This window comes from Telmatherina bonti (genome assembly GCF_933228915.1).
Source record: "Telmatherina bonti genome assembly, chromosome: 16".
NCBI classification, from domain to species: domain Eukaryota; kingdom Metazoa; phylum Chordata; class Actinopteri; order Atheriniformes; family Telmatherinidae; genus Telmatherina; species Telmatherina bonti.
Genome location: NC_136614.1, coordinates 15,314,786 through 15,327,856, shown reverse-complemented (window position 1 = coordinate 15,327,856; position 13,071 = coordinate 15,314,786). Strand labels below are relative to the sequence as shown.

The following is a 13,071-nucleotide window of genomic DNA, read 5'->3' as shown; positions in this document are numbered from 1 at the left end:
GAGCTGTCAAACTCCAGTCATTGAGGGCCAGTATCCGGCAGGTTTTTATTGTTTCCCTCTACCAACACAGCTGATTCAAATCCAATGGATCCAGCAGCTTCTTGTCAAACCATTAATGAATTTCAGTCAGGTGTGATGGAGTGTGGAGACAACAAAAACCTGCAGGATACCGGCCGTCGAGGACTGGAGTCTGACACCTGTGCTTTACAGCCACTTACACATGGCGTTCATTTCTTATAAGACTTCAGTCAACAGTAGATGGGTCAACCAGAAGTCCAGATGCATCTCTTAGATCTTGTATCATGTTTTTGCATTTATCCATCCATTCATTGTCTTTATCTGGATATTCCAATGCAGGATCATGGAATATGTCTCAGCTCCTACCAGACAAGAGGTCAGGCTACACCCCAGACTGGTCATCAGTCCGTCATAGAAGCCGACTTTTTTTTTCCAGCTTCAGACATCATTTTCAGACACTGTTAATCTGCTGTAGACCATTTCTTAGACCTTGTCAAACTCCTCGAGGGCCGGTATCCGGCAGGTTTTTATTGTTTCCCTCTGCCAACACAGCTGATTCAAATCAAATAGATCCAGCACCTTTATGCCAACCTATTTTTGAATTTCAGTCAGGTGTGTTGGCGCATGGAGACAATAAAAACCTGCAGGATACCGGCCCTCGAGGACTGGAGTTTGACATCTGTTCCTACTACTACTCTTTCATACTAGCAACAACTTATTTGACACTATGTATTGTCCTGCATGCATCCAGAGTACTCAGTTGCACACCATGCTGACATTTGCCAAGCATTCCGCTAAGAGCTCTTTAGGAAAAATACTGTTTTTTCTTAGTTAAACTGTGATCGTAGGTACAGTTAAATAAATGGAAACGAAAATCGTTTTCATTGCAAAAGATATAAGGCTGGTTCTCCGCTCAGATGTTGGCTGCAAACACAACACTGGCCCCTCCCTCCAGTCAGCTGCCTGCTTTATCCTTAAATGACTCATGCGTTTGTGTTTAAGTAGCTTAAATATAAGAGAATACATATCCTGAAAAAGATTAGGTACACGGACTGGACTGAAAATAAGTGAACAAGCTGTCATTGTTCAAATAAAAACTCTGAAAGACCTTCAACAAGTCTGATGGCAGTTTCTCAAGGCCCCTTTAAAAGATCACAATAAAAGTTTGGCGCCTTGAAAGCATATAAAGGAATTACATTTGCACATTAGTGTACTTTCCTAAAAGCTGAACAAATCCATGATTTGTCACCTGTTTTATTATCTTCTGTTGCAGTCTCACGACTCCAAAACACTGGTTGTTCTTTTCTGAGTCAGAAATCAGTTTCCTGAAGCCCAACTTGTCTTCGCATCACTACAGTTCAAATGTTTAATGACAGGATTAGAGAGTTTTTTCACACAAATGTTGACAGCAAAAGAAATGTAATGGGTTAAAACAAAGACATCCTGGGAAAAATGGTTCAAAGACAAACAATAAGGAGAAACCTGGAAAGACCCTCTGCAGGTGTGAGAGCTGTTTTCCAAGACCACTTTTAAAGAGTGTAAGAAAGTATTAGAAAAGACAAAGAGCTCAAGTCTTTTGCACAGTACTATATACATCTACAAAGTTCTTTTTTTCTTTTACCATGACATGAGTATTGACAAAATGTGTGATCCATAAATAATCTCACATGTATCGTTAAACTACAGCAGCTTTAAATGCACAGAAATGCACAAATTAGCCCTTAAACACAAGATCAAATATCAAAAGCAAGAGCTAAGATACGAAACAGTAGAAGAAACATTCACTCTGATATGCAATAAGCAGATTTAGCATTTGTGATGTGTAAAGATAATCAACATAATCAGCAAAACATACTAAGAATAATCTCCTAAACGCCTTTATGTCATTTATATACAGTATAAAGTAGAAATATGGTACAACAAGATTAGATGGAGTTTAAATGGTTCAAAATATCCTTAGTTGATCAGTGGGTGTGTTGAAATATGTTGTTACTGCCTCTCTTTGAACAGATATGTTAATACTCTTGCCTGGTTAAATTGGATTTAATCGGACACACAGTCATTAATTCCAGACTATAGTATTGTTTGTTTGCTGCAAATCGATTTCAGTAAGTCCCCTCAGAAAAAAAAAAAAAAAAAAAAAGGATTCAACAAAAATGTTTAAAAAAAAAAAAGAAACTAAAATGTTAAAGCTGTGTGCATATAATCATATTTGTAGTTAATTTCTGTATGAGACACGTAGTCTGGAAGATGCCTGGCTCTCCTACTAACAGGAGCTCTTACTGTATTTCTGCAAACACGAAATGGTGGAAATATGTCAAAACATCAACACATACCAGCTATAAACTGAGCGTAATGAGTCGCCCATGATTAAATCACTGTTTCCGTGGCAACGCATGAGAGAAGGACTCCACACAAAGAAGTTAATGTGCTCCAAAGTCGCTGTTTTTCATCGAAGCGGGTTAAACGCATTTAGACTTGCAGAAGATAATAAATGTAGCAGTTTTACTCAGATCAGGTTTAACAACATGAGGATTAAAGGAAAATGTACCAGGCTGTATCAAAAATAGATTACCTGAGACAAAGTTGGGAGATTAGGAGCCTCTGCATAACATTTAACATCAGCATAAACACAATACAGTGAAATGAGGAAGATGCATTTTTTTCTGTGTCCTGAACAGCAGCCAGTGGAGCCGCAGAGTAAAAAATGAGATAAAAGAAGACAAGTTTCTCTAAAACCAAAGAAAATCAGATTCATTTCATTTCAAATCAGCATATTTATAAATACAGATCTTTATTATCATTGTGTCCAAGCAAATGTGGTCTAAGCCAAACATTGCGTGTTTATCTTCTGATTTTAAATGCTAAACAGAGGACTTAATGATCAATGCTTGAACTAGTTTCATGATGTCAAAGATTCCAGCTCGATGTTTGCCCAGACTGAGACGATGTAGACACAGTGCTTTACTCTATTGTTAGTCTTTTTGTCAATAAAATGAGCAAACTTAAACTGGAACTCTTTGATGTGTAAACTATCTGTTTGTACAGTATGATACCGCTCCCTCAGATTTAAATGTGTGCAAAAACATTTATATATATATATATTGGAGTGATAATGAAGTTATTTTTATTTTTTTATTTATTTGTTTTTTTGCAGCTAAGGTTGCCATAACTACCATCTTACCAGAGCAAAAATAAGACAGCCAACACTAAGATGCCTTTACAAAACAAACAGGAATGCAAAACAAAGCAGTGTAACTGTGCTATCATGAAAATGAATAAGGAAAATCATTTTAATTGATGCCAAATACAGATTTGTCTGCAGATTCCTGCAAAATCGTGCTGGACAAAGTTAACTATGCGCTCGCATACTGACTCAATGAGAAAATGCAGAAAGAAATTATTTACTGTAGAAAGAAAAATCTAACATATGTCCAGATATGCTGATCTTTATTTTTTCATACTAACACTGACTTATTTATATTTTTGTGAAAAACAAAATTCAGATTTCCCCCCCCCCCCCCCCCACTTTATCTACATTGGAATCAGCATGGGAGGAGGTGATTGGGGTGATGCAATAAAAAAGCAATACAAGTAATGATATATGGGTCTGTGAGTACCACGTGAAAGAATACTCTACTGTCTAAAAATCAACCTAAGATTGCAAATAAAAATTGGAAGGATGCAATAATTAATGCAGCAGAGACAAAGACACCATTTTTATCTTATTTAACAACAACAACAACAACGAAAAAAACCATCTTTGCAACACAGTTAGGGGCATCTCAGGGCGTAGCTTGTAAATGAGGTCTAACACTCTCAAGCTGCTCATTCCAAGCAGAGATGAGAGTTTTTTGGGACTCTGCACTGGGAGATTTGCAAGTCAGCAGCCTTGGGGCTTTCCTCTTTGATATCTAAATTCAGTGGTATGACCCTTTAGGCTAAACATTTAAAAATCTGAACCTATTCTTTAACCTTTTCTTGTGCATGAAGGAGCAGAATGAGCTTTCCTCCCTCCTTATGTATGATTTGTATTTGAACATAACTTACACGCAGCACTTCATGCGCTGAGCACAATGGCTGACTGCAGTTTCTATCAACATGTTAAAAAGCAATCAGATGCTTTAAGTCATTTTATTGTTGATGTTTGGGTTTTGTCCGCCCCAGTACATATTGTCCTCGCCTCTCCTCCTCCTCCTCCACTGGCAGAGCAGAAGCATGCGAAAGGTTTTCTGAAAGGTCTTGTTGCAGAGCGCGTAGCACATGGGGTTGATGGTGCTGTTGACGTAGCACAGCCAGTAGCCCAGGTGCCAGAGGGACGTGGGGATGCACTCGCCACAGAAAGTGGAGATGAGCACCATGATGTTGTATGGTGTCCATGTGAGGATGAAGGCCAGGAGGATGGCGCTTAGGGTCTGGGCTGCTTTCTTTTCCTTCACCAGCACCATCCTCTTTCTCTTGGTGATCTGGTTCTTCAGGGCGGGGTCCATTGGTTTTGAGGTGGTGGAGGTAGAGGAAGGGGAGGCGTTTTTGGTGAACTGTGCTGGTTCAGGAGGACATGTTGTTCTACTTGTCGGACTGCTGTTTTTACCCTTTGAGCCTGGTTTGAACCTATAGGAGATGGACTTTTTAGGATTCTTCTTTAGAGGAGTGGTAAAATATTGGTCTTCTGTATAATCAGAGACTTTGCCGTTCTTATTACTTTGTCCACTATCTTGCTCCTTGAATGATCCTTGAGGTGTTTCTATTGAAACATGATGCTCCTCCTCTGATGATGATGTATAGCTGTTAAAAGACGTGATCTGGTCTGCTTTCACCCATGCCTCATCTGACCTTGTGGTGGTTTTGGTGGCATTGCTTTGATTCGATGAGGACCAGGATGCCTGACTCTGCTCTCTCCTCTCTCTGGTAAAATGAAAGCAAGAATGAATGACGGTCTTCTGTGGTTTTATTCCTTCTGAAACATTCTCTTTTGTGAGCCCTTGTAGCTCTGCAAGATCCTTTGTCCGTTTTTGAGTCTCCTTGTAGATCCTGCAGTAGAGTATGGTCATAACAGAGACGGGGATGTAGAAAGCAGCAATGGCTGTCCCAAACGTGATCACAGGCTCTGTTAAAAACTGGATTTGGCACTGGTCCATTGGCACCTTTCTCTCTCCTACAAAGTACTGCCAGCACAGAATGGGTGGTGCCCAAAGGACAAATGACACCAACCATGCCAGGCCAATCATGATAGCAGCTCTTTTGGGAGTTCGCTTTGCCCTATATGTCAGCGGCCTTGTAATGGAGAAGTATCTGTCGAAACTTATAACAAGCAAGTTCATCACTGAAGCGTTGCTTGCTACGTAATCCACTGCAAGCCAGAGATCACAGGCCAGATTCCCCAGAGACCAATAGCCCATAAGAATATATGTGGTATATAAATTCATGGACAGCACTCCTATGATGAGGTCAGCAAAGGCCAAACTCAGCAGGTAGTAGTTATTCACAGTCTTAAGCTGGCTGTTTACTTTAAAGGACAGCATCACCAGCACGTTTCCAACAATAGTTATAAGGCTGACAATTGCAGACACCGTGGCGATGGTTATGACTTCCCAAAGGCTGTGAGTAGCAGTGTGGACATGCGAAATGTTGCCAGAAGTGTTGTTTTGGAGATCCATTGTCCTGTGTTATCTGCGTTACAGATAAAAAATGTCCCTTTGAGGCCCCATGCAGACTGAGATGCCTTCCTGAAAGGAAAACGCAACAGTGGTGAGATAAACATATACACAAACATATAACTTATATATGTTTTTTTAAATCAATAAATATGTATTTAAAACTATAATTAGGACTTTGTTTAATTTTATATCATTATATATTAAATAAAACTAAAATAAAATAAAGTATTATATTCTATCAATTTTGTCGATTTAAATTACTGAATTTATCATGACAATATTCAACATTTGTATTTTCCGTGCTCTATATCAGTATGAATATTAAAATAAATAAATCTAAGTACTGAACCTTGAATCAGTCAAGTAAATAAGCCTTTTGTGTTTGACTATTTAAAATTAAATGAAAAAATGAAAATGAAATGAAAAATACTTTATTAATCCCCAAAGGGAAATTCAGTGTTGTGGTAGATAATAATAATAATAATAATAATAATAATAATAATACCATACAATAATAATAATATTAAAATACCATACATTTGAATTTTTAAGATTTAATTAAAACGGTAGTGTGCCATTCAAGCATTAAAACTGGGTTATTTTGGAAAAATCTGTAAATATTCAACATGTTAATGCAAAAAGGGACGTGGAACTATTAAACAGACTTTCTGAAGGACACTATTCAGTGTTGCACCCAATGCGCTCTGTTTTGAGGTGTCACGTGTTTTACTGTTCGGCTACAGTTGTCAGTCAGCAATGGAGGGAAGAGTGAGCCGGCGCCGTGGAGGCAGCTGGAAAAGAGGTGGACGAGGTGGAAACGACAGCGACAGCTTCGGCAGTGAACACCGAGGCCGAGGGAGAGGAGGGCAACACCGCGGCCGGGGGAAACGAGACTCCTACCGCGGCCGTGGACGCGGGGAAGTCGCTGCACGGGTGAGACTTTCCTCAACTTTTTCAGCTTACAACTAAACTCACTCGCTCCGCCAAACATCACTGAAAATGCAGATTCAAAACAATGATTATAGTTATGTATATATAATTAATACATATATATATATATATATATATATATATATATATATATATATATATATATAGGTATATAGGTATTCTTAGACAACATTTTAAGCCTAAACAAGCAAGTATGTAGAATTTAGCGTTTGTATCAGTTATATGCATGGTTATGGGAACCTGTAAAAATTAATCATTTCTAAGCGAGTGTCAGGTATGGTATCGTGAGACTCGGTGTGTAACACCCAGGGGTGGATTAAAAGTGCACAGGCCCTTGGGCTAAGATTGTTCCAGGGACCCCCTTCCTCACCGCAACAACGGAAAATTGTGAATGATACACTGTGAAATGACATTTCTAACATCTCTCAGCCCATGGTACCAATAGCAACACACTGGAGACTGTGGTGGAAGTATCTGGCTTTTATATACATTTTGTTTCATGTCCAAACTGCTGGTGTTTTCCCTACGTGGGCCTGTGGCTATAAAGCCCATTGGATAATCCGGCCTTGGTAACATCTGGTTCTCTGTGCATGCAGCTCAACCCAGTTTATGCTGCCGAGCCGGCACTGACAGTGAACACATCAGGCGTCCACAGTGTATAGAACTAGATTAAACAGAATCAACCATTGCCATGAAAGTGACAGAGCATTAAAATATCTCCCCCCAATGTAACTTCAGAGTCTGGGGCTTGCAAATGACACGACACGCTTAATCTTCACAGGGATTTCACATTCAGGTGGCTCCTCTTCCTCATTAACTACACGATTAGAAGGAAAGCAATAGGAGTTCCTTGATTGCAAGCACACAATGATCTTTTGGTAGTAGGGGTTTCTTGATTGCAATCATAAAAAAATCTCCTTCAGTGCATTCATCGTTGCCCTGCGGTCTTTGATGACATTGCTGGAAAAAAAAGAGCCCCTCTCATTTGACTTGTGTGAGGGCACATGAAACATGGTACAAAACAGATGTGCAGGTTTTTTAGACACATCTCATGCAGAGCATTTCTACTCTATCGTTATCCAGATATCTCTTCAGCTTTGTGACAAACTGATGTCCACTGTTTGTTACAGGCTTAGCTGCCAATCACGAATAAGAGCTCTGTTAATGACCACTTAAAAGACAGTTACTATAAATGCAGTTTTAATTCAGTAGTGTCCAAAGGAAGGTTCTTTATCAAGCTCAAAAGTGAAGATTTGCTCATTTTCTAGTCTTTCATGTTAGAAATTAATATGCTAGGTTTTAGACAATTTATTCTCATGCTAATTTCACATTGTCCTTCAGGATGAAGATGAAGAAGATAAGTTTGAGGAGGAAGACAACAAGACGGAGGTGTTCTCGAGGAGGAAGCTGGAGTCAAACTGGGATCGTTATGTGGAATCGGAGCAGGCGGAGAAGGACGATGACACGCCCACTCAGAGGGGGACTGACTATCATGTGCTGCTCGAATCAGCAGGTAAGACGATCTTGTTTGGCCTCCTACACCTGTTGCGCTCCTCATTTATAAAACAGGTGGCGTACGAATGGAAAACAGGAAATGTGGCGGAAAAAAACTTCTTGATCTATAAAGCAGTGCGCACGGACGTCCCACGCCTGTTTTGCTTTATAAATCAGGATCAACACTAAATTTGGCGTATGTGAGGGAACATCTTGTCACGTCCACGTGTTGGCTATAAAAGGTCAGACGAACACCCCTGATTAATAGCAATCGATCTCATTTCGGGAGGTGGTTTATTTCTGTTTTCACATTATAAAATGAACGTACATAAATGAGACGTCTCTGACTCCAGTTTATTTACTGGTAAAACACTGGTGTTCCTGTGTGTCCATGCTGGGTTGCAGCGCTGCAGCTGTGGTTGGAGAAGGGGAGGCTCCAGTGATTCCACCTCGTGCCCCCCAGTAGGTACCTTGTCCTAGCAGAGGACACAATAATTGCCATCAGGGAGGTGGTCTGGGAGGTGGTCCAGGAGTCGGGTAGAAATAAAGCCCACCCTGATGACACTAAAAGACAAACTTGTGACTAAATAAGAATTTGTCACCTCTTGTGTTGCATCACGTCTAGACACTGCGTAAAGCAGCAGGGTTTGTTTCCAACATGGCGGGATGGGTTTGAGCTTGCGGACAGCTGCACTTGTTGCAGGTGAACATGACACGTTCCCATTTAGTCCCATTTATGTAGCGCCTCCACTATCTTGCACGCATTTGCAGCTGTACAGCAGGTTTCCTGCTGAACATTGAGGCACCGCCGCCTGGCCTTCATCAGCCCTATGGCTGCTACACCACGGCGTGTCTGGCTGTGGAGCACACAGTTCTGTTTCTCTTGGCTCTGCGTTGGGAAAAGGAGGGTGCCGCCCCGACCTGTCAGTCATTTCCCTTTGGAAGACTCCAGAGTCTTCATGTGCCATGTTCATCAGCAGGGGCAGATAAGCCACTGTGCGCTTTTACGCATTGCGGTGCACTTTATATCCAACCATCACTTCATGTTCTGTACAGGTGGGTGAAACACCCTAATCGTAGACGAATGATGGGCGTTTAATTTTAATTGCAATTTTTCATTTAGAACTTTATTTTTATGGCAGCTTCTGTACGACATATTGTGTGACCTGGCTTTCATAACATGTGGAACTACTGAGTTTCAGAAAGTATTTTTGTGGTTGACGTTTTTATTACATATCTGATGTAAATCTAGTTTTTTTTTTTTTTGTGGTGGAATTTAGAGCTGGGTGATTAATCGGATTTTAATCTCAGTGACGATCTGGGTTTACAACGATCATAAAAATAAAAGGATGCGATTATTGGGAGCGATTATTTTTCTCTTTGCAGTTTTGGGTGCCGCCACCCACCCAAAACCCCATTCTGACCTTATACAACTCCCCAGCAGTAAGAATTAAACAACACAAAAACACTCCTCGGGTTAATCGTGAAAACCTCATAAAAATAAAAACAATGGATCTAATAAAATCTGAAAATAAGACAATAAAGTGTGGCCTACTGAATATCAGATCCCTCCCACATAAGTCTTTATTAGTCAATGACCTGATAGGTGATCACCACATTGATTTATTCTGTCTTACGGAAACCTGGTTACAGCAAGAGGATTATGTTAGTATTAATGAAGCTACGCCAGCTAACTATTTAAACTTTCACATTCCTAGAACTACAGGCAGAGGAGGAGGGGTTGCAGCTATCTTTAAGTCAGAATTTTTAATTAATCCTAAGCACAAAACTAACTATAAATCCTTTGAATTCCTGACATTAAATTTATCTCATCCAAAATGGAATTCAGAGAAACCGCTCCTTTTAGCATTAGTGTATCGCCCACCTGGACCTTACTCCGAGTTTCTGACCGAATTCTCTGATCTCTTGTCTGAGTTAGTGCTGACTACTGATAAGGTCATTGTACTAGGTGATTTTAATTTTCATGTTGACGATGAAAATGATAGTTTAAACATTTCCTTTAGCTCTATTCTAAACTCAATTGGGTTTTCACAAAATGTTCATGGTGCCACTCACTCTCATGGTCACACTCTTGATCTGGTTCTAACATATGGTATTGAGACTGATAAGCTCAAAGTATTTCCTCAAAACCCTGTCTTGTCCGATCACTTCTTATTAGCCTTTGAATTCACTTTATTTGATTACTCACTGACCAAAAATAAATTCTACTATAGTAGATGTTTATCAGACAATAATATTACAAAATTTAAACAATCAATTGAATCAATTTTTTCACCTCTACCATGTGTTAGCATGACTGAGAGTCCCCCTTTAAGCCTTACTCCTGCTCAGATTGATCAGCATGCTGATACTATAACAGCTTCAATGCGTACAACCTTGGATAATGTTGCCCCCCTAAATAAGAAGAAATTAGGTAAGATTATGACGGCTCCCTAGTTTAATTCTCAGCTTCGAGCTCTAAAACAGGCGTCAAGGCATTTGGAAAACAGATGGCGTTCATCAGGACTAGAGGAGTCTCACTTAACCTGGAAAGAAAGTTTAATTGTATACAAAAAAGCCTTACGTACGGCAAGAACAGCTTATTATTCATCATTGATAGAGGAAAACAAAAACAACCCTCGGTTTCTTTTCAGCACTCTAGCTAGGCTTACGAGGAGCCGAAGCGCTGTGGAGCCATGTATTCCTTTGATGATTTCATGTATTTTTTCAGGAATAAAATTGACACTATTAGAGATCAAATTGACAATACTCTTCCTTCTACCTATAATGTTGAGCCTGTTGTGGTCTCCGAAGCATCCTTAGAACCAGGATCTGACTTGTGTCTAAATAGTTTCTGTCCTGTCCAACCCTCTGAATTAACTAAAATAATAGCTTCATCTAAACCATCCACCTGTATCTTAGACCCTCTCCCAACGAGCCTCTTTAAGGACATTTTCCCTTTAATTAATACATCACTACTAAATCTTATCAATATGTCTTTAGTGACAGGATATGTACCACAATCATTTAAAACTGCTGTAATCAAGCCTTTACTTAAAAAGCAATCTCTGGATCCAGAGGTGATAGCAAATTATAGACCTATATCTAACCTCCCGTTTATGTCCAAAATTCTGGAGAAAATAGTTTTAGCTCAGCTACATGCCCACCTGAGCAGAAATAATTTATGCGAGGAGTTTCAGTCAGGATTTAGAGCTCATCATAGCACTGAGACAGCATTGGTGAAAGTTACTAATGACCTTCTTATGGCCTCAGACAAAGGACTTGTGTCCGTACTTATCTTGCTTGATCTTAGTGCTGCATTTGATACAGTCGATCATAACATTCTGTTACAAAGACTAAAACAGGTGGTCGGAATTACAGGTACAGCGTTAAGCTGGTTTAAATCATATTTATCTGATAGACTTCAGTTCGTTCATGTAAATGACAAGTCCTCCTCACAAACTACAGTAAGTCATGGAGTTCCCCAAAGTTCTGTACTTGGACCAATACTCTTCACGCTATATATGCTCCCTTTAGGCAAAATTATTAGACAGCATGGAATAAACTTTCATTGTTATGCAGATGATACTCAAATATACTTATCCTTTAAACCAGATGAAACAAATCAGCCCAATAGGCTACAAAATTGTCTCATAGACATAAAGACTTGGATGTCTAGAAATTTTCTCCTCTTAAACTCAGATAAGACTGAAGTAATTCTCGTTGGATCTGAAAAACTCGAGCTAAATTTTCCGGTTTCGTAATGAACCTGGATGGCATTACTTTAGCTTCCAGTGCTACAGTGAGAAACCTTGGAGTAATATTTGACCCTGACCTGTCCTTTGGCCCACATATTAAGCAGGTTACTAAAACAGCCTTCTTTCATTTATGTAATATAGCCAAAATTAGGGACATTCTGTCTCAGAGTGATGCAGAAAAACTGGTTCACACATTTGTTACTTCGAGACTAGATTACTGTAACTCTCTATTACTGGGCTGTCCTAAATATGCCCTGAAAAGCCTTCCGCTGATCCAGAATTCTGCAGCCAGAGTCCTGACCAGAACCAGCATGAGAGATCATATTTCTCCAATTTTAGCCTCTCTTCATTGGCTGCCTGTTGAATCTAGAATAGAATTTAAAATCCTTCTACTTACATATAAAACCCTCCACAACCAGGCACCACTATATATCAAAGACCTCATTGTTCCTTATATACCAAGCAGAGTACTTCGTTCCCAGACTGCAGGCTTACTTGTGGTTCCTAGAGTCTCAAAGAGCCGAGCAGGAGGCAGAGCCTTTGGTTATCAGGCCCCTCTCTTATGGAATAAGCTCCCAGTTAGTGTTAGGGAAGCAGACACCCTCCCCACCTTTAAGACTAGGCTGAAGACTTATCTTTTTGATAAGTCCTATAGCTAGGGATGGTTAGCATCCCTTAGTTATGCTGCTATAGGTTTAGACTGCTGAGGGACATTTCCTGATACACTGAGCTTCTTTCTTTTTCTCTTTATCTCTTTCTTTTACCCCCCCATAACAGTGTTGCATCATTAACATGTATGTCTCCTGTCTCAGCAGGTCTCCCTGGCCGGGAGTAGCAGTTCCTGTTGTCTGTTGTCTTTCTGTCCTCTTCCCCCCACACAGCAGAGGCAGATGGCTGCCTGTCCTGAGCCGGGTTCTGCCAGAGGTTTCCTTCCTGTTAAAAGGGAGTTTTTTCCTTCCCACTGTTGCCAGTGTGCTTGCTCAGGATGGGAGATTGAGTTGGACTCAACTCAATCTGTTGGTTTCCTTATATAGGCTATTATGAATTGGCCTTCATTATGTTTTCCCCTCTGTCTGTAAAGCGTCTTGAGATGGCATTGCCGTGATTTGACGCTATATAAATAAAGTTGAATTGAATTGAATTTCCTCTCCTGCTGTCTTCAGTTGCCAGTTGAGCGTCATGGCATTCAGCAC

At 40.0% G+C, this 13,071-nt stretch overlaps 2 protein-coding genes across 2 annotated transcripts; one reads left to right on the top strand and one right to left on the bottom strand.

Annotated features, from left to right (window-relative positions):
- Nucleotides 1-4,142: 4,142 nt before the first annotated feature.
- On the bottom strand, nucleotides 4,143-5,675 carry chrm5b (cholinergic receptor, muscarinic 5b; the record flags this gene model as incomplete). Its single annotated transcript, XM_079255575.1, has 1 exon — nucleotides 4,143-5,675. One exon carries the CDS (start codon nucleotides 5,673-5,675, stop codon nucleotides 4,143-4,145), a length of 1,533 nt encoding a protein of 510 aa, XP_079111701.1.
- Nucleotides 5,676-6,431: 756 nt separating this feature from the next.
- On the top strand, nucleotides 6,432-8,563 carry aven (apoptosis, caspase activation inhibitor; the record flags this gene model as incomplete). The annotated part of the gene is made up of 3 exons (XM_079255061.1): nucleotides 6,432-6,608; nucleotides 7,968-8,139; nucleotides 8,526-8,563. The coding sequence occupies 3 exons, from the start codon at nucleotides 6,432-6,434 to the stop codon at nucleotides 8,561-8,563; spliced, it is 387 nt and encodes a 128-aa protein (XP_079111187.1).
- Nucleotides 8,564-13,071: the final 4,508 nt, after the last annotated feature.